At 40.8% G+C, this 22,628-nt stretch overlaps 1 protein-coding gene across 1 annotated transcript; it reads left to right on the forward strand.

Moving 5' to 3' along the window:
• Nucleotides 1-4,108: 4,108 nt before the first annotated feature.
• On the forward strand, nucleotides 4,109-15,059 carry fbxl16 (F-box and leucine-rich repeat protein 16). The gene is made up of 7 exons (XM_061304292.1): nucleotides 4,109-4,430; nucleotides 7,662-8,376; nucleotides 9,468-9,710; nucleotides 9,794-10,059; nucleotides 11,493-11,577; nucleotides 11,651-11,714; nucleotides 12,153-15,059. The coding sequence occupies exons 2-7, from the start codon at nucleotides 7,669-7,671 to the stop codon at nucleotides 12,299-12,301; spliced, it is 1,515 nt and encodes a 504-aa protein (XP_061160276.1). The 5' UTR covers nucleotides 4,109-4,430; nucleotides 7,662-7,668; the 3' UTR covers nucleotides 12,302-15,059.
• Nucleotides 15,060-22,628: the final 7,569 nt, after the last annotated feature.

Consider the following 22,628-nt stretch of genomic DNA (forward strand, 5'->3'; position numbering starts at 1 on the left):
GAATCATAATAAAAGCCACTAATTTATATAGTTATATCAGTAAACGTCACTGATTTTCCAAAGGAAATTCAGTAGGCTATGTCTTTATTGTTATTATCATTAAAAGAAAATGACTCCTATGGTTCAAATTGTTAGTTTTAGAAATCATAAACATATTTGGGAATGGGGGAAATGTACAAGGCGCAGAAGTTTGGGAATTTTTGCAGTTTGCGTAGGTCACTAACCCCCATGAATAGTCAGACTTCACTGTGCTAAGCAATTCTCATAGAACAAACAATATCTTCATTCTGTATTCTGAAGTTCATTCATCCTATTCTTTTTGTGTATCAATCCATCTGCTGGCCAATAATAACTCTGTTCAAGGCCTAGCATCCAGGCCTTTGACGGCGCCGGACATTCAAAGCGTCCGTGCGTCAGCCCTGACGTCAATCCATCCAAACACACTGATCACTGTGTGGAGGAGAGGCTTGCTGTGGGTGGGTTAGGTGTGTCTGTTAGCTTAGCTTGGTAGCGTACAACAATGAAAACATGAATGGACAGAGGAGTGGGGAGCAAGGCATTGGAATGTGTAAGAGAAAAGTTCGGATTTAGTGGTTTGAAAAAGATGCCGCGACATGGAAACTACACCGAGAGCTATGTCTCATATTTTGTGTCGTAAAGTGGAAACATTTCAGGTATGCCTCTCAATAAGTTTTACACCTTTTCTAACTCAATTAAAAAAAAAACAAGTTCAAATCCAAGCTTTGGTCATCCTGTGTGGCTTTTGCATGTTCTCCTCATGCTTGTGTGGTTTTCTGCCATATTCTAAAAATGTCCTTTACAAATGTATGTTGTTGTTTTTTTAAATGACACAACATTAGGTGTATGGAATACTTTAATTTATTTAATGTTTTTTTTTTTTCAGTATATCTAACCAAATTCATTTTTCTTCAACATGCAGTTTTCTGAACCCTTGATATTAATTCTGCAAGACTGACCTGCCCATACCAATATACTATACTAATATATGAGATGGCAATATATTTATATATATGTATATATATATATATATATATACACACGCCCATAGATATATGAATGGACTATCTCTTTGGTCTGTATCAGTAGACCTAACGGTATTCATAGCCGAACGTGTCACATGCGCACACATACAATTCCAGTCCTCAGCAACGGCACAGTTACTTAGAGACTGATTGCAAAGAGGGTGTGTTTCCATGGCAACCCTAGTGGCTGAGTCATCTTCACCGCAGTGCGTGCTCTTCCTATGAGTGCACATGTGCCAGTGTATCACTTTTCATTCATTCATTCATCTTTGTGCAGTTTGAATCATGATTCAAATGAGACATTTTGCATGCCGGAGAGAGAGCGTTGTGATACAAAATGCGCTCTTCATCTCCGTGGGATGACATCCTATTCAACCCGAAGCTTTTAGCATCGTGATGTAGTCTATCACTTTCCAGTATGATGTCACCGCCTCTGCCATGAGATGCATGCTGACAACAGAACGAGCATTTAGTGTCTGACATGCAAATCAAAGGTTAAGTTGGAGGGTCATCGCGCAATCAGCGAAGGTCACGTTGCACATTCTAATGCAACATAACATTCATTCTGCGCGTACATGATGCACGCCGAGAAAGCTACTATAACTTGCACGTTATGAACATTTAATTCAGTAATTCTTTTATGAACCACTAGAGGGAGACCATGTACAACAAGGTAGTGCACATCAATAAATGACCTCTCGGAACGCCTAAAATGTCATTTTACATGTGCAGCAGGACACATTTCTGATCTGGTTGCTTAGGCAAAGATATTTGCGTCCCTTTTTGCACACGTACACTACCGTTCAAAAGTTTGGGGTCACAAAATTGTTTGGGTGACCCCAAACTTTTGAACGGTAGTGTATATATTTATTTAGATAATTATTTATAGATTATGTATATAATCATCTGTGTAAAAAATCTTATAATATATATGTATACTTATATTCATAGAATATATATAATCTTATACAAATATAAGATATAATTTATAAGATTTAATTCATAATATTTTATTATAATAATATTTACACTACCGTTCAAAAGTTTGGGGTCACCCAAACAATTTTGTGAACCCAAACTTTTGAACGGTAGTGTAAATTAAATCCTATGACTTGAAGGAGTAATAATCACTGTTGATTGAAGATGTGACTTTGCAGATACAATTGCCTAAAGGAAGGTAAACAAGCATGTTTGTGAACAGCAAATAAAAGTTACATGCAAATGACTAAATGACATACAATTTGATCAAATTAGAGCAGCTGTCAAAATGTTTCAACGCACATGTATTTGGGGAAGGGTTTGTGTTCTTGCGGATCTTTCCTCCCTCCAGCTGGGTATCAATGAGGAAAGAGAAGTTGTTGTTGCTGGCGGGACCTGAGGAATCTTACCTGTGGCATTTCATTTCATACCCTCATGTTGTCAAAACAAGTATTTAGCATATCATGTGATTCATCTTGCACGCTCAGCATTCCTTGCAGCCTGGTCATACTGATACAAGTATTCTTCCATGCATTTTCCCCCTAATGAAGTTCTGCAATTTATTCCTTGCCTGAAAAAATGTATTTAAGGGCTAGAGTAAATCACTTTCCTGAATCAACAGCATTGTGTTACCATTTCACACCGTTTTGTCCCATTCTTACCCTTGCTTACCCTTGTCGTCAAACTAAAAGTATTCATTAAATGGAATGATTTGTGCTTCCTGTCACCAAAAGGGACACAATGTGACTTTGTAAACAGATTGATGCCCACAGCATCAGTAATATCTAGTGCACACAAGACTCCGCCCCCATATCCATTACAGGGAGTGTTCCCTTTCCTCCTCCCCAAATCCCTGCATTATTGATGCCATAGTACGTGAGCTACGTGGAGCGTATGCCGGCTTTTTATTTGGCTTTGCGTTGCACTTGACATTTTCTGCCTGCGTTACATCAAGAGTGCACACTGCGCTTCTGTATTTACACTGTGAATGCATGAATTCACTTGCTGTTTCGGTGTGTGTGTGTGTTTTGTCCATTCCATGGGTGCTTTGTGCAAGTCTGCGTGGGTGTATCTCTTTGTGTCGAAGAGGGTGGGAGGCTGAGCGGGGCGGGTAGCGTTCTATAAATAGAAACTCGCAGCTCCCTCTTAGCCCTCGTCTTGGACTCGGAGAGAAAACCAAAGGGGAGGGAAGAAGGAGGATGAAGGAGAGAAAGAGAAAATGCAGATAGATAAACAAGCAGAGGAGGGTGAACTGTGGCATCACTTCCTCAACAAGGTGATGCCCATAAAAGGACACAGGGACAGATTTATAAGAAGGCCAGGATGCGGCCCTGTATAAACACACTTTGCTTTAAGGATGATTCTTTTTGATGATATTGGAAAAGGTCGTCTTTATAGGATTTTATAAGGATTTGCGTCAACTGTATTGCCAAAAAGGACATCATACTTGAATATTTTCAAATGCAATCCTAAAAGTGCGATTATTTCGGATCATTATGAGGTTAGGGATTGTCATTTTCTGCGTGGGTTTGTTTGCTTACCTCCATGATCAAGGAGGTGATGTGAGTTAGCATTTTTGTGCACTACTTCCTGTTTTCCTTTCTTTTTATTTGTCAATGCATCTCTGTATTCTCCAACACCGCGTAGCAAAAATAAAGATTTTTATTGCCTTGCTTTGAATCCATTGGTCAGGCCTATTAAAAAGCCACTTCAGCTGTAAATTGATTTTCAATGTAAACTTTCAATCCTGAAAGAGGTTATGAGTCATGTCATTTACTTCCTGTTTTGGACTTTTAAACACAATAAAAATGGTAGTGTGGTGCCATCTTCTTATCTTGAAGCGGCATAAGCCAATTCAGACGCAGAACATCTGCACCCACAGGTTTCCCCACAGGTCCCGTGAGATCTTACCTGTATTTCATTGGCACTTTTCAAGTGTCTGCACTCACCAGAAGCTGCTTCTCGGGTTACATAAGAAGCAGGAGAGGGAGAGGCTCTGGCCAGCCACAACTGCCCCATCCTATCTCTTTAAATGACACGGAGCCGTGCCGCTCTGCGCGTGTGCGTGCATGTGCATGCGTGCGTGTGTTTGGGGGAGAAATTACGCGAGCGCTGCTAGTGTTGTGCCGGAGGACGATCGAAAACACAACACACGCGCCCCCGTCGTTCACCTTCAAAAAAGGATTCTCATCGCTTCTCCACCTGCGTGTGAATGCGCTTCATATTCGGAACCAGCCGGCTGCTCCTCCGTCGTGTCTATGGGATCCGTGGGTGCATTGCTGGCCTCGCGATAGGAAATAGCGGGCAGGGCGGCCTCCTGATCATCATTTGTTTCGCCGATTTACCAGGAGAAACGTCATCGTGCGGAAAATGGATTAAAAGACGACTGGATGAATAGTCATCTGAGAGGTAAGCGGGGGATACGGATGCACAGTGGCGGCTGTGCGTGCGCGCGCGCGTGCGTGCGGCCGTGATGGGTGAAGCTGCGCTTGCTGATAGCAGCAGCAGCAGCAGCATCATCCACGCTCCACACTGCGGTCCTCCCGCTCCCCCCCTAAGATGAATAAGAGCGCGCAAGGGTCTAGGGAACGGAACGGGGACAGTTCGGTGCACGGTACTAGGTGATCCAGCCTCTTTGTGCGTCTCGGGGAGACGAAGGTGATCAGCCCGCATCGAGCTGCGGCTTATTAACCAACACAGTGACGTCAGCGTCTGTGAGTGACGTAACTGCGTTTGGTTGTCATTTTGTGCAATGTGCTTTCCAGTTTGAATTGATTGTTTTTGGGGAAAGCATCCATATTCAGTGGTTGGCTCTGTTTTTCACTCGAGTAGCTAAGAAACAACATGTTGGATATTTACAGTCATTTACAGTATTGAACAATCCGTAGAAGAAGTGATGGATAGACCATGCCTGTCCATGTCGAGGGATGCACTTGAATAGCATTATCAGCATTACATCCACTCATCAAGTCTAAATCCTTCTAAATCCCTCATTAAAGCCTGGAGGACGAGTCAACAAGAGTAACTTTGCATTAAAGGCTAGCTGCAGTCAAAAAGGTCTAATCAGCTTTTGTTGACATCAACAAAGTAGTGTGTAGCCACTGTCGAATTAATGTCCTCCTCCTGTGCCCGCTTGGTAATGCAAATTCTTTCAAGCCACCTACACTAAATTGGCTGCGATACATTTTCCATGCAATTTATTTGATATTTTTACAAATCACTGAATTATCTACAAGTGGAGATCCAATATTGATAAAACACAATTTATCAGTGAAGAATACTATATACCGTAATTTTCGGACTATAAGTCGCACCGGAGTATAAGTCGCACCAGCCATCAAATGCCCAAAAAAGTGAAAAAAAAAATAAACATATATATGTATATAAGTCACTCCTGAATATAAGTCGCCCTCCCACCCAAACTATGAAAAGAAACGCGACTAATAGCCCGAAAATTACGGTATTGTCAAAGTATAATGTCTATTTGTGATACAGGATACTTTGAATTTGATTTTCAATCAATGGTTTCTGGCCTATAAGAAAGAAGATTAGCAAGCATGTGTTGCTTCATGTCCAGTATCCCCTTTCGGGTGGATCAATGAGCATTATGGCATGTTCCTGCTGCAGGAAGGAAGTCAAGCTTCTTAGCAGCAAAACGAAATATGCACTTCCAAATGTATTCCTATTTTTATTCCATCACGGCTAAAGTTGTTTAGGATTCAGGGAATGATTTCAAATCCAATTGCGTCAACTGTAAATGTTTTCTTCAAATGCAGTGCATCAAGGCTCCATCATTGTTGACTGTATTTTTAATGTGATTACACAAGCAGAGAGGCTGCTGTGAGAGTGACTCTATTGACTTTGTATAACTACACAAGCTTCGCACATTTTCGTCAGCTCGGTTCATTACTGGCCATCACGTATTTTTACACCTTTTATATTATCGCTCTACACAGATGAATGGAGCGCAGTAGGAATATAAGATTTAATAGATGGCTGTGTTTTACAGAGGGGAAACCCAATCATATGTTTGTTTACAATTTGCCGAGACTGTACAGTCAGACTGAGATGAGAAATCGTTGGTGATAGGGGGCGATTTCCAAATTCCAAATATTTAAGAGTTCCATGGACGGCGTGAAAAACAATGAGGACTGACCTACAGTACAATGTTTTTCTATTCCCAGTTTACGTCACGACCCAAATTTAGGATTCTCTGACTCTGGATCCGATTAAAAAGGAATCATGATGATTAGATCTTGGCGCTCGATGAATAACGCGGACAGAAATGTTGATTGTAGAGGTGCTGAATTTGGCTGGCTGAATCATGGAAGCGAGATGGAAAATGAGTTATTCATACAGTTCCACTTCACAGCCTGGGTTGACTTCTCCTCTTAACTGACTGAGACCCTTTTGCAGCGAACCAAGCAAGCACACATCACTGGCAGTGCCACTGAGCTGGAAAGGAAGAGTTGTTTAGGTAACTCCGTACTCGATGGGATAAACACGGCGATAGTGTCGAGCGCGGCCAGAGTGATTCATCAGGGGAGACAAACCTGTTGCCTCATTCTAAAGTGCAACGTAGCCAAAGTTTTTTTTTTTTTTTGTCAGAGGCCGGCATGCTGAAAAGCTACTTTCGACATTCTTAGACTAAATTTAGTATTAAATTGAATAAAAATGAATTAATTTATGAAGCACACCAATTTAAATAATAAAGCTTTTTTTTTTTTAGGTGTATATTGAATTATAGCTATTTTCATAATGTGAAATTTGGGATCGCAGTTCATGACTTTTTTTTTTTTTTTTTTTTACATAGCCGGTCTAGCAGAAACAATTATATTATGTAATGGAGGAACCTGGTGATGCTGCAGCTGAGATAGAGCAAGGCTCCATCTGCTAAGAGATTTCTTAAAAGGTCAAAAAGGGCTCATGTTAAGGAAGCGTGAACTTAGCATGTACAAGTAGCATGTGTTTATGCACACTCGGTTATTGTGGGCTGAGTGATGCAGCTGTGTGTGAAGCCCTAAAGCTTGGCTCTTACATAACTGATGGGTTGGAGCCTGCTGCTGCTGCTGCTGTTGCTGCTGTTGCTGACACAGTGGCGGGCGGCGTCAGAGACAACAGGCAAGATGAGGCCATGGCTCATTTAACACTCTCAGGTGTTGTCATGTTAACATGGCATCCATCACACGCTCAGAAACATATGCAAACTAAGTGTGAAGATATTTGGAATAAATCAGTGTTGATGATATTCAGTTCCATGAGGTGTAATCTCGAAAGGTTTAGTGTGTCACATATTGTTGAATAGGAAAAGTCGGATTTTGATGAGGGCGATTTTTATAATAACCCTGGGATGAAATAAAAATTGAAAAGGAGTCAACTGAGGCTGAAAAACACAAAAACTTATAAAATAATAAATAAATAAATAAATAAATAAATAAATAAATAAATAAATAAATAAATAAATAAATAAATAAATAAATAAATAAATAAATAAATAAATAAATAAATAAATAAATAAATAAATAAATAAATAAATAAATAAATAAAATCACTGATTGTGACCAACAACCAAAACTTCCCTACTAGGTGCTATTCTCGTTTTGTCTGATTTTAATATTGCATCTGTGCCTTTCTCCTCAGGTTCCCAATGTTGAACATGTCCACCCCCAGTGAGCTGAAGTCTCCCTGCGTGACTCGCAACGGCATGGTGAAGCTGCCCCCCAGCCAGCCCAACGGTCTGGGCAGTGCCAGTATCACCAAGGGCACCCCTGCTGCCAAGAACCGCCTGTGCCAGTCCTCCTCGGTTCCCTCCATACTGCCTCCTCCACCATCCTCCCATCCCTACCACCACCACCACCACTTGGACAACACGGTCATGGCGCATTCGGCGGCCTCCATTCTCGGTTGCGACCTGGAACCCGGGAAGCAGCTCGTAGGTCTCAAGTCGGCCCTACGCCAACTGCCCCCGCTCACTCTACCCAAACCCATCCTGCTGGAGCGCCAGCTTGTCTTGGATGAGAAGCTGTTAAATCGACTACTCTGGTACTTCACCACGGCTGAAAAGTGCGTGCTGGCGCAGGTATGCAAGACATGGCGTAAGGTGCTGTACCAGCCCAAGTTCTGGGAAGGCGTCACACCCATATTGCACGCCAAGGAGCTTTATACCCTCTTGCCCAACGGAGACAAGGAGTTTGTCAGTCTTCAGGCCTTCGCCCTACGTGGATTCCAGTCTTTTTGCTTAGTGGGGGTGTCAGACCTGGACATTTGCGAGTTCATTGATAACTACCCCCTCTCCAAGAAGGGTGTACGTTCAGTCAGCCTCAAGAGGTCCACCATCACCGACGCGGGGTTAGAGGTGAGTCATTCACAATTTGTCTTTGAACCTGATTTGAAAAGACGATGTACAGTGTTTTAAAATCAATCAATTGGCAGCCCCAAAAGTTTTGTCCATAAATGTCACAAGATTGTGCAAGGAACTCCTCCCCTCACTTCAACATAGTTGCTAAAAGATTCCACAACATGGCAGCAAAGCACTAATTAGTCCAAATGAAATTACTCAAGTCACTTCGGCGTACTTCCTTGACATCAAAATGTCCCAAATTAATACTTTTATTGATTTGTCCAGAACAAATCAGTGCATTTCTCAGAAATAATACATTAGCGGTATGTGGCAAAAACAATACCTGCAATTAATGCTATTAGCTAGTCCAAATAACAAGCTAGCACAAACTGACATAATAATACAATCATTCCATTGCCATGAACAGAAGCTTCTGAATCTTTCACACATGGCTTTTCATAGCTGCTAGGCTATTCTGGGATGAGTGGATGGTTGCCATGGTGAACGCTGGAACTGTTGCCTGCATGATCTACAGTTTACATAGCGTACATGGACTTTGCTGTTTTTGCATTACCGATTGATCGTGCCTTAAACAGACACTAACACCAACCGAGTACCGTATTTTCCGGACTATAAGGCGCACCGGACTATAAGGCGCACCTTCAATGAATGGCCCATTTTAAAACTTTGTGCTTATATAAGGCGCACCGGACTATAAGGCGCACTATTAATGCATCATGTCAGATTTTTAATCCAAATCAAATCATTCTCCATTTTATCTTTTTTATTTCAACTTCAGACGTAACAAATGACTTCATAATCACAAAATAATGATCCATAGTCTTTTTGATTCATGATTCATAGTCTTCACCGGGGCACTTATGATTGATTTCATGACACAATGCTTCGGGCCAGTTTCAATTTAGGAATTTGGTCCATATATGAGGCGCACCGGACTATAAGGCGCACCATCGGCTTTTGAGAAAATTTTAGGTGCGCCTTATAGTCCGGAAAATACGGTATATTTACAGCATTTTTAAAAAAAATGCTGTTTCACTTTGATATTCCATCCCATGCAAACGTTGCACAATTATATTGTATTGCAGGTGATGTTGGAGCAGATGCAGGGTCTGATGCATCTGGAGCTGTCAGGATGCAACGACTTCACGGAAGCCGGCCTGTGGTCCAGTCTAAACGCCCGCTTAACATCGCTCAGTGTCAGCGACTGCATCAATGTCGCGGATGACGCCATCGCTGCCATCTCGCAGCTCCTACCCAATTTATCGGAGCTGAGCCTGCAGGCCTATCATGTGACTGACACAGCCATGGCCTACTTCACTGCCAAACAGGTGGGGTTGAAAATCGACACCCCCAAATTCTCCCATAATCATTTCTATCGCAGGATCTAACCAGCTTCTCCTCGCTTGTGTAGGGCTACACCACCCACACTCTGCGGCTTCACTCGTGTTGGGAGATCACCAATCACGGCGTGGTAAATATGGTGCACAGCCTTCCCAACTTGACGGCACTCAGCCTTTCCGGCTGCTCCAAAATCACCGACGACGGTGTGGAGCTAGTGGCGGAGAACCTGCGGAAGCTCCGCAGCTTGGACTTGTCATGGTGTCCCCGAATCACCGACATGGCCCTGGAGTACATTGCCTGTGACTTGCATAAATTGGAGGAACTAGTCCTTGACAGGTCAGTGTGTGTGATTTGTCATGACGAAAAAAGATTTCTATCAAACGACATATTTGACTTGAATTGATTAGTTACACTACCGTTCAAAGGTTTGGGGTCACAAAATTGTTTGGGTGACCCAAAACATTTGAACGGTAGTGTAAATATTATTATAATAAAATATTATGAAATAAATATTATAAATTATATCTTATATTTGTATAAGATTATATATAATCTACGAATATAAGTATACATATATATTATAAGATTTTTTACACAGAAGATTCTATATATAATCTATAAATAATTATCTAAATAAATATATACACTACCGTTCAAAAGTTTGGGGTCACCCAAACAATTTTGTGACCCCAAACTTTTGAACGGTAGTCTAGATCCAACGACAAAACGTTGTGGTTGTGATGCAGGTGTGCTATTTTCATATCCCTGGGTGATTAGCCAATAAATAAGATTTTTAAAAAAAATCACGATACATCGCAAACACTTCTTCATCGTCCCACTGTAATAATCGGCATTTCTTGAATAAAGTTTTTTTTTTTTTGTTCCATGTGACATGCAAGTAGGCGGACATTTATTGAACAACGGGGTTTTTTTTTTTCTTCAGCTCAGCGGTGCCAAAAATATTTACTTCAAGGAAACCACCCATTTTACTTTGCTACTTTACTACATTTCTTTGTTTATTTAATGTGTATTTACTCGAATTGAAATAGTAAAAGCTTTCCCATTCCTCGTTTTATTTTGTTTACATGGGTGACTACTTAATATATGTCGAAGCTATTATGCATTATGTCCGGCCCAATGGCCTTTTATAATTGAGTGACTAACTCATACTTCCAGTAGATAGTAGACACACGCACGCACGCACACAAAGAGGACAATATAACACCACAATAGTCCCTACAGATTCTTGTCATTATAACACACAGCGCTGGAGCCGGGAAGCGGTTGAAGGGCAAAATATCCCAGTGAGAGCAGAGCTTTGTACTGGTGCCGTGGCTATTCTGCTGAGCCCCGCTGAAAAACGCTCGACTCATCAAATGTACATTCCGTGGATAAATCGAACATTTATGGAACATTATCTGGCAATTCGGTGTGAACAAAAGGGAGAGCAAAACTGCAAGTTGTAAACATCCGACCATCCGTCCCATTTCTATACGGCTTGACCTCATTCGGGCCACGGGTGAGCTGAAGCCGATACAATCGGACTTTGGGTGAGAGGCCTCATGCACGCTTGGGCTGTTCACCGGCTAATTGTAGACAAACGACCATTCACGCTCACATTTGGAGTCTTCAAACACAACGGAATTCTGGGTTCTTTTCCTAGCTGAGAATTTTGAGCAGATTGAACCACAAAATCTGACCACAATTTTTTTTATTTGATTTCATCTTTTGGGCATCATAAACTGAATTGGAATGTGCTTTCTTTTTAGGTGTGTACGGATCACCGACACAGGTCTGGGCTATTTGTCCACAATGTCATCATTGCGGAGCCTCTATCTGCGCTGGTGTTGTCAGGTAACAAAATATACACACAAACTTTGAGTAACTGTTCATTATTTCATGCAATTTTTGTGTGTGACGTACTCAGGTGCAGGATTTTGGTCTGCAGCATTTGTTTGGAATGAGGAGCCTTCGTCTACTCTCTCTAGCAGGTATGCTTTGTTCGGAGTTCCGGTTTGAATATGATCAGATATTTCTGCGAATTATGAATGAGCTGTCGGTTTGGATGATGGATCATATACATGGCTGCGTCATCACTTCGTGGTGGTCCCATATGACGTTTGGAATTTATGAATGGCATGCAATGACCACTGCTGAAAACACCGTACCCACACCGCCACCTAGCGGCCACCTTTAAGCAATAAAAAAACTATTCCTGCTGATTATAAACGAAACTTCCACTAGTCACCAGGGACCGAAACTGAACTCCACCACGAATAGAGAACATTTGTTCGTAATTGATACCCCAAAAAAGGTGATTGCGGCAAAGCACTACTTTTTGCCTACTTTAATAAGCAAAAATGTGCATCTTAACAAAACAAGTGAGCTGGCAAATGTCAGATTTAAACCAATGAGTGTCCCTCCTCTAGGTTGCCCCCTACTGACCACCACCGGCCTATCGGGCCTCATTCAGCTGCAGGATCTGGAGGAGCTGGAGCTGACCAACTGCCCGGGAGCCACCGCCGAGCTCTTCAATTACTACTCTCAACACCTGCCGCGCTGCATGGTTATCGAATAAAAACCACCACCCCACCCTGGGCAACCAACCGCAATACTTCCACCTTCCGCCTCGTTACTCTTCCTCACTCTCGTCAAATGCCAGCCAGGATACAGAACATTGCTCCTCATCTCCTGGCACCTCCACCCCACCCGGCCCATCTTCTTCCACACCCCGTTGAGTTTTGGCAGGAGGACTGAGAGGAGGGGAAGACAAGCGGGCGCTCCACGAGCGGATGGGGTTCGTCGGGCGAAGGAGATCCCGCGGCTTGCTATGACGTCTTGTCTGGCCATCAATTTCTTTTTGGAAGGAGGTTTCAGACAATAAACTTGGATGCAGCTGTGACAAAGTGGTATTAGAAAAACACAAATACTGACTTTTTGCGTTCCTGTTTTGGTGGAACTCACACGTGCTTATTATACACTTTAACCACACTCACACAGTGTATGTGGTCAGCGAAACAAGACCATGAGTACTAACCGATTTTTTTTCATCACTATGTAAAATAGTCATTTTTTTTCCCTCCAAGCTTCAGTGTTCCGACACAAACCAGCCGGTGATGAAATCCGACGTCTCGGATGGAACTTCTCTTTTTTCCTCCCTCTTTGTGCGTGTGATGTGTGTGTCATGATTCCATAGGTTCCTTTTTTTTTTTTCAGGGGGGGGGATACCACCACCTCTTTTTTTCATGAAACATTTGCAAAAACAACTGTTTACATCGTTTGTCATTTTTGTCGGACTTGCTTTCGCATTTCCTCACTTTTTCTTTTTCGCAAGACGGTGAAATTCTAGTTGGAGATGAGACGCTGTTGTACACTATCGCTTTTGTGTCTTTAAAAGTGAGTCGGAGAAGCAGTGAAGAAAGAGTTTAACTTTTTTGCTGGAGAAATTTTACTGACGGTTAAGTGCTTTTTGCCTTGAAAGGTTTCACGCTCGCAAGGCTGTTGGCTGCCTTGAAATGTTTCAGTCGGATGACAAAAGGGTCGATTTCAAGTATTTCCGGAGTGGAGGGATGTTGAATTTTGGAACTTCACTTCAAATTGTGGTTGAAATACATTGATGGTTTAGTCTTTCTATTTGCAAGTGTGTGTTTCAAGAGGTGAACATGAATTGTGGACACCCCCCCCCCCCTCCGCAGGGTCAGATAACTTTACGTAAAGTCAGGGGATTTCAATACAGTATTTATTAACTCCGTCGAGGAGGATTTTTTGATTTGGGGTGCTGTTCTGTCAGCGGGCTCACTCACAAATTACCCGACAAATTTTAAGACGACATGCTCTTAAGGCATATCCATGAAAATATCAAGAACTAGTCAAGGTCAAGAGAATAAAACAACATTGAAACTCACAAATGGAGTAAATTAGCTTAACCAGAGTTAAAGACAAATTTACAGATGCCTTTTATGTTATAGCTTGGAGTCAAAAATTGTCAATGACCGAGTTCAGATAAACCACAACCAAAGAGTGAACACACAATGAATTCCCAAAATAGATTAGTTCCAGTCTGCTCTCAAAAAACTAAATATGTATACTATTTGAATACGTTATAAAAGCCACTTGCTGTCGAGTGAAAATGACATCACGGTTGACAGGTCTCAGGTCACAACCAATCACGGCTTAGCTTCAGAAAACTGCCGAGCTGTGATTAGACAAAAACTGGTGGAGTTTGTCTTTTTAATTCATATTCTACAAATTAAACATGATTGAGAACACGGTGTTTCAATTAGTTGGGCTACACGGAACATATTACCAAAAAAAAAAAAGAGGTTGACATCCTCTTTAAGTTGGTGGACTTTATGTGGTTGTTTTAAATAAACAAAATATAACTCTCTTAATTTTAGGTTTAGTTTGAAATTGAAATTCAACTGGGAGTAGAATGAAGGAAGAATTTTGCAAACAATTCAAAGCCCCTCAAAAGAATCTGTGAAAAACCGCTGCAATGCAACAAGTTGGTAATGCAGGAAAACCATAAAAAGGCATCTGGTAATTTGTCGGACTGAAAAATATTGCTCCTCGAAAATCAAAGCATTTCAAAGGGAATATTTATTTTTATAGCATTGGTTTGATATTACAAGGAGATTTAAGATGCCTGACAGTGAGCCACACGGCTACTTTTTTTTTTTTTTTTTTTTTGCTTGTAATGTGTCATCCGACGTGCTTACTGCCAACTGGAAGGACTGGCTGAGTAAAAGTCAGTGTTAGGTTGTGCCAAATGAATCTGCAGCACCATGCGTTGCTGCTTTGCCTCATACGTGGACTGTACAGGGGCGGACGATGCATGTTTTTAGTTGCTCTGCTTCTATATTTCAAGAAGGCTGTCCCTTCATTTCTTCATTGTACATATTTATTTATCTATTTATTTAAATTAATTTGGGTCTCACCTATATGGTTTATTTATTGAGAGACATTGCTTCAAATCTGCGATGATTGCTGTTTTAGATTTCATTTCCCCATCCGGCATTTCAACCCGTAAAATAAATATTTGACCTAGTGCTAACATTCACTGTCATCGCTGTCTTGAATGTGGCAGGAAAAAAAAAAAAGTGTCTGATATTTACCTTTGTTATGGCTAACAAATGTTTACACTATACTACTATTGAATAATTAAGGGCGAAATTTATGATTTGGTCATGCAAAATGAATTCTATGGAAGCTTATTCATGACAAGAAATGTTTTAATCTTGACCAGAACTAATTTGTGATGTGTGTTTATCATGTCATCATGAGTATGACAGGATATTAATCAAAGGATTTTAATAACTGTTATCTATTTGGTGTTTTAATTTCATCTTAATATGTCCAACATATTCTATACATACAACCAAAACGCTTTCATCAGATTGATTGATCATCAAATTGATTCCCATGTCTTATAAGCAAATGACTGGGAGTAACAAATTTAAATATAATATTGTAAGTAAAGTCCTAGCAGAAAATGGTTAAACATGAATTGTAAATATATACACAGTATATGATATAACCTTTGTTTTTATGTCCTAAAAATACAACACAACATTGTCTGTAATGAGCTTCCATAGGTTCAAGTGCAAGTTTACATATCATAGATAAACATGTACAGTCAGGCATTTCAAATCAAAGTCCACGGTACATTAGATAAGAAACATTTTCAAACAAACAGACAACTGTAAGTGTCAATTCTTCTGCTGTCTACAGTCTTTGTATACATCTCTCACCATTTTGTTACAACCCTTGTACGGCACAAATTTCAACAGTCAAATAAATATAGACCGTTTACTGATAATAAAAAATAATAACGTATTGTGTGTACTTTCTTGCTTTTTGTAATATGAGCTGATTGTTAACTTACCTATTGACATAGTGACAGCCAGCTGAAGCTTCTTGAAGTACTGAAGCATTCTATCAAGAAGCAGCCATCATGCTATTGCTATGGCTCTAAAAATAAAATAAAATTAAATTCTTAGACACAATCTGCAGACAACATAATTGTTCACCTGTTGAAAGGGGACTTGTTAACTTACCTATTGACATAGTGACAGGTAGCTGAAGCTTGCAGCAGTCATGCTATCCTATGGCTTCAAAATGGCTCTAAAAATAAAATATACAAATGGCTCTAAAAATAAAATATACATTGTCTTGGACACAATCTACAGCCATCATCATTTCTCATCAATTGGAAGGGGACATTGACGCCTCGATTGGCTTACACCACCTTTCTGAGTTACAAAATAAAGGACACTAAACTGAAGGGGGGGGGGGTCTCTAAAATCAAGTGACGTAACACGGCTGTAATCAGAAGTAACCACTAGAGGACAGTAGAGGACAGGTTTTTAAATGTCCAAATGACATTCATTTTATACGCCCTAAAAATTGCTGGGTTGAAAAAACAACGCAATTTGGGTCAAAAATTGCACTTAGGAAACTTAATAATAATTAATTTGACCCATGTTTTTGTGCAAAACAACTCAGGAAGGTGAATCAATTTGATCCGACTTCCTGGACTGCTTTCCAAAAAAACAATTGAATTTAAAAAATTGGACAAACAATTATTGTACACAAGTGTGTGTGCGTGTGCTTCTAGACATTTTTCATTTATTTTTTTTAATCAATTATTTACATGACCAAGTAGTTGATAAAAACATAAATTTTTCCTTATTTCTTTCCATATGTACCTATATATAGTGTATTTTTTTTTTCATCACTTATTCCTTAACTAGAACTGTATGTTGAGCAGGAATCCCAAACCATATGGCTTATCCTTCTCAAAACATGAGCACCCCTCATCAAGAGACACACGCTCGTCTGCACACAGAGTGATCCTGACAGCACAGTGAGCCTCATAGCGTGAGAAGCTTGAGGAAGTGGCTGGTGTGAGAAGCCCGCCACCGCAGCTCTGTGGCAATGTTTACACACCAGCCTCGTGTCGGCCTCCTTCGCTTCTCAGTTATGACCCGCTGTCAACTTCCACTGTACTTTCATAACACTCTGGCATTTCTTTCAAGCTCCCACAATCAGATGTATTTTGAAATTTGGAAATGAACAGTAGTAGTTGCAGCAGATTTTTTTTTGGTGCAATAAAACATAAATGGTGGCTTGGACAAAATGCAAAAAACTCTTTCTCGCAAATATATGAGGCAGATGCAGCATACAATCCTCCTGCGAGGGTTACCTCGGGTCATGCGAGAGCAGCGGAACTGCAAAACGAGAAAAAGTTGAAGTGTGAGGATGGCAGCAACATGTGTGTGTCTTCATGGCTGTGTCTGTGGTCCGATGAGTAAAGCGTGACTGCTTACAATACCCAATTTTAAATCTCGCAAGGTAACGTGCGTCACACGTCATTAACACGGCAATGGCGTGATTAATGAAAAAAAAAAAAACGTCCTTTTAATCTGTTCATAAACAGCATCGCCACTGTGTTCCACGACACACACTCAGTGCCCAGCAACTGAACGTAATCCGGACTGACAGCTAGCCTTCACGCTTGAACACACCTCGCCTCTCAAAATGGATGCAGAAGGAGCGTTTTAGATGCACACACCAACTAAATGGCCTCTCTGTCTAGTGCAGCTGAGAAGCCCGAATGCGATCAGGGAATTAGGAAGCGGGTGAGTAGTTGCATGTGGATTAGGAGGACAGATGGACAGACAGACGCACAGAGTAAGTTGGACAAAATTAAAAAGGTGGTCCAGAGGAAATGTCTTACTCTGTGAAGTAGCATGCCAAACAAGGACTCAGCAACTGGTGGTCACATGCTAGCAAGGAAATTCTGAGGTGGCAAAATTAACGTCAAATGAATCGGCTTGTATTTTAATTGAGTTCTTGTTTAGAGACAGTTTTTAAGAAAATATCACCGTAATTTTCGGACTATAAGTCGCGTTTTTTTTCATAGTTTGGGTTGGGGGGGCGACTTATACTCAGGAGCGACTTATATACATATATATGTTTTTTTTCACTTTTTGGGGCATTTTATGGCTGGTGCGACTTATACTCCGGTGCGACTTATAGTCCGAAAATTACGGTATTATATTTTAATTTCTTCTGATTGTGATTTCTATAGTTCTTTATGAAAGCAGATTTGTGTTTTTTTTTTAAATAAGACATTTGCAAACACACATTGTGTGTTTTAATCACTAAATATTAGCAAATAAAATCAATTGAATAATCATTGGAGAGAAAAAAAATGTAACACATAATGTCAATCAAAGCACTGCTCATTGTGCATGACAACCAAAATATTTTAATTACTTCTGATTGTGATTTCTAATGAAAGCAGATTTGTGTGTGTTTTTTTTCTAAATAAGACATTTGCAAACCCACATTGTGTGTTTTAATCACTAAATATGAGCAAGTAAAATAAATTGCTAAAATAAAAGCTCTGCTCATTGTGCATGACAACCAAATTCCCATATCGGAGTGTTTACAACCCTCAAGCAAAATGTTTCATATCTTCCCCCTCACTTCCTTGTTGTTTTCAAACGCAGAGTACGACAGGCCCGAAATAAGACGCAGCAAAGCGGGGGTGGAGATAAGACGGAGCCAGAAATGATTTCGAGCGCAGTTGAATTATGATCAGCGACGTTGAGGTGTGATGGAGTGTTCGGGATGGAGGAATCGGGGCTGCCTTCTTAGCAAAGATTGAGTGCGGTTTAATGCAGGAGTGAGTGGGCTAATGATGTCACGGCTGCTACATGGCGGACTATATATGTGACGCATAGCTCATAAGGATGTCATCCTTGCTGAATGACAAGTATGGTATTAATGCCAAGCCAATACTAAAAGCTGCAAAGAGCTGAGCTGGCTAATGACTGTATGTCACCGTAATGGTCGTCTCTATGGTTGCTCTGCCTCGACGGGACACTTAACTCTTCATCGCTCCAGCTCCTCTTCCTCCTGCCATTGCGTGACCTTCCTACAGAGGTGCAATTTGGCTAATCGTGTTGGTCTCGCCGGCTTTTGATGTAACCTTGGAGCTATGTTGACATTTTTTTAAAAATCCCCCCCCCCCCCAAAAAGATGCTCGTTATTTCAATTACAAGAGATGAGAGTAGCTGAAGTTATCGAGGTGCTTAAGATTTGAAGGCAATGATCCTTGACTTGGGTTCGCAATGGGCTGTGACTGAGTAGAATAAATAGATGTTCATATGCTGTGGAGCTTTGAAGATAAATCTTGCTTCCAGAAATGGAGCCATTTCTTTGGGCTTATCATACTTGTCACCGCAGAGTGAGTCAGTCGAGCCTGGAAGTATCATAATAATACTGCAATGTTTTGCCAACCAAAAATGATAGTGTCACAATTTTGATTGATGATAGGAGGTCCGCGTTATAATCTCCATCAAGTCACACAATTTGAATTCTCCTTTTTATTCTCTTCGAAATTCATCAAGCTATTTTCTATTAAATTGATCTCGATTAAAATGAAATGTGGAAAGCAGATATTTCTAATAGTAACAGTATTATCAAATGATGAAGCTAGTTTAGATGTTTTGTTTCATTAACATTAGCTTTTTGGCACCTCTGACAAAAGGCCACACGAGACAAATGAGAAAAAAATCTATTTCCTTTTTTAGAATATACTCGACTAGTGTGCAAGAGAGCAACATCGGCTTTCGACAATTCAGCCACTCGCCCATTTGCCTTTTTCCTGTGCCGCTGTTTTTGTGTGAACTGTGCCGCCATGGAATGGGGAACAAAGTCAACCTGGCAATTTCCTTGCTTTTTAGTTACTACTAAGGGCAGGATGGCGCCTGTGTAAACACCCTAGACTTTTCCTGTCCTATTGTGTCCTTTTTAAAAACGATTTTATACATGATGTTTTCATTTGCTTGACTTCCATGTAGGTTCACTTTCCACTGTGAATGTGAGTGTGAAGGATTCTTTGTATCGGATTCTTGTATGTATGGATGGACAGGCCGACGGATGGACAGACGGACAGATGGTTGGATGGATGGACCTTCCGAGATCTTTTCTCCATCCACAACACACACGTGAAAGCAGTAAGCCATCCGTCATGTATGCTGCTATTTCATGGTTATCATCAGCCACGGCTAAAGCCATTAGCCTAAAGACATTATCTGCAGCCATCATCAAAGCTATTAACTCCTCTTTCTACTAAAAGGCTACTGTCCCTCACGAAGACTCGTTATGGTGAGGTATGGAGAGATGCAGCGACAGCCGGGAAATGAGGAAAGAGGGGTGGGGGGGGCGAGATGGTTGCGAGAAATACAGATAGACTGAACGCCGGCAAGCAGTAAAGATTGGAATGGAGGTGTTCCATCATTCTAATCGTTCATGCTGTCGTTTCCTTCCACTCGTTGGAGGTAGGACATATAAAATCTCCAAAGTTGTTATGCAGACAAACGGAATAATCAGCACAGTGATTTGTGTACGTCTGTTGATACTTTCATTTATATTCCACGTTCTTATCATCAAGCGAGAGACATAAACTCCCGGAAAAAAGCAGACACGCTGGATGTCAATAGGATTATTCGGGAGCCTGCATCGGCTGCTCGCTATGTAGGCCATGAGAAGAAGAAAAAAAAAAAGGAAGCAAGCGAGGCATGTGCCTGTATTGTTAATAATTCAACGGCTTTTTTTTTCTTCTCCTTTCTCTGCCTCCATCTTGCACGGACGACACCGACTTGAACATAAAGAGAGTCGAATCCACAGCAAGTCCCCGGTGTATGTTTTTCTCACCTCGGAGAACCTCTCACTTGAAAAGAGTATTTTCAATGAGGAATAAAAATTCCGACTCTATTATGGTTACGTTGAGGAATAAAAATTCCGACTCTATTATGGTTACGTTTGAGGAACAAAGTGAAAAGAGGAAGCCTGCATGATATTTTGGAGAAGGACGGTCATTCTTAATGACTGCCACTCATACGCAAAGGGGAACACTTGCACAACCTCACACGTGTGGTAGTGTCACACACATGAACACACACGCACAGGCTGGTGACACAAGATTTCCTGAGGTAGGTGTCAGAAAAAGGAAGAAGAGGAAAAGCTGCAGAGACTCATGGGAATGTTCCGTTTGGATTTCTTCACTTTGGGCAAAAGAATGAATTCATTCTTCATGATGAATTATCTGAATGCTAAATGACACGAATGGAGACTTTGCAGCAGGTAGGAGAGGAAAAGGGGAGGGCCCTCGGATAAAGATAGGAAGGCCAAGCTGCATATCTTAAAACAATAGGAGAGCTGTGACACGTCGGGATTCCCCGACATTTCCCAGTTCGGTGAGGTCGACAGCGACAGAAACATAAAGCGCATTGTTTGTTGTGTACAGCCATGAGGGACTTGAACTTTTCTCTGTGTCTACAGATTTTTTTTTTTTTATTCTAACTTACCATGACGTGAAAAATGGAGAGAAAAAAAATCATTTTTTAAGCAGAATCAATGTTAGAAACAGCCATTTGATGAGACCTGACTTGTTTCAGGTTAGACAGCAGGGTTGTTTGACCTTACACAACAGGCCAAGTGTTTCATCACAAAAATCACACAGACACACACACACACAACAATAACTGTGTCATGTTTTTAGCCACGTTATCGCCAGTACAGTAATGGGGTTATAGACTGCTGGCTGTTTTTGTCTTTTGGCCCACAGACCCAAATTTCCTGTCCTCATTTTTGTATAGCATAGCCCCAGTTAGTCGTTGCCTTTTTGATATGCTTGGCTGGTCAGATTTGGGTGTTTTGTTGTTTTTATTGGTCCAATTTAGCTTCCAGGATAAACTAAAGCTGTAACTTTCTGAAATGTAGGTCATTTTGTATTGATCAAATGTAGCATACTCTGTAACGATTACTGAAGAATGAGAAATGGGCCGAAACCAGAAGTAACTGGTTCCCATTCTGCACAATAACCACTGTGCATGTGTCGTTGTGAAAAACATTACACAATTAAATCTGAAAAGTAGATTAAGAAATGTTGGGAAATGCTATGTTGAAAATGTATCGCAAATACTGAACTGTTACGTAATACTAATTACTATCAAAAATAAAAAATGAATTTGTGAAAGCTTAAGCCTTGAGTTTCACTTTTTGCATCTGGGATTTGCCACTCTGATCTCTAAAACATGTTAACATGGGAATTAGCACCAGCAAGTCACACATACACACATATTCAATGTACTGTACACAAGCCCAGAGGAACATGGTGTGCTATGGATATATCTTTAAATAGACGCATATACACAATTCATGTGTGAAGTCAACCTGTGTGAAGTGAACGCTGTATATTTTCCTTTTCACCTTCGGCACACACTGTCACAATGTTTGCCTTTTGTCAGCCTTCTGTTTCTGCTGACCATTGCTATTTTTACGTCTCTACGCATTAACTGGAATATTGCCATTTTTCTCGTCCTTGTCCCTGCTGCCTCGTCTCGAAAAGTTTAACCTACTTACGGCACAGACGTCTGATAAATAATGGAGGAGAGACAGTTAGTATCAACGTCTCCATCAGCAGGAACCCGTTTTTGTTCTCTTCTTCTCTCACGTTCCCTCAAGCCTTAGTTTAATGTTATTATATTGTGTTCCTGACTTATTCCAGCGGAACTCTCCTGTTTCTGTGTCCTTTTAAGTGTATTAGGTCAAAAGAAGAAGAAAATATAGATCCTCCAAGCCTAATTTAATAGTTCGGTTGTGCCCCAAGACTTATACAAGTCAAACTTTTTGACATTGTACATGGCACAGGAGCAAATTACATTTGAAAAAAAAATCTGAAACAGTCAAAAGAATATAATATACAAATATTTTGTGACCATGGCCTGTGTACTCCATGACACTTTATGTGACACCCACAAATAAATGCATCAATGAAAAATTTGGCAAAGGCAGGTACTTGCTTATCGCTTTAAATAATGTTTGAGGTG

The sequence above is a fragment of the Syngnathus typhle genome, linkage group LG17, assembly GCF_033458585.1.
Source record: "Syngnathus typhle isolate RoL2023-S1 ecotype Sweden linkage group LG17, RoL_Styp_1.0, whole genome shotgun sequence".
NCBI lineage: Eukaryota > Metazoa > Chordata > Actinopteri > Syngnathiformes > Syngnathidae > Syngnathus > Syngnathus typhle.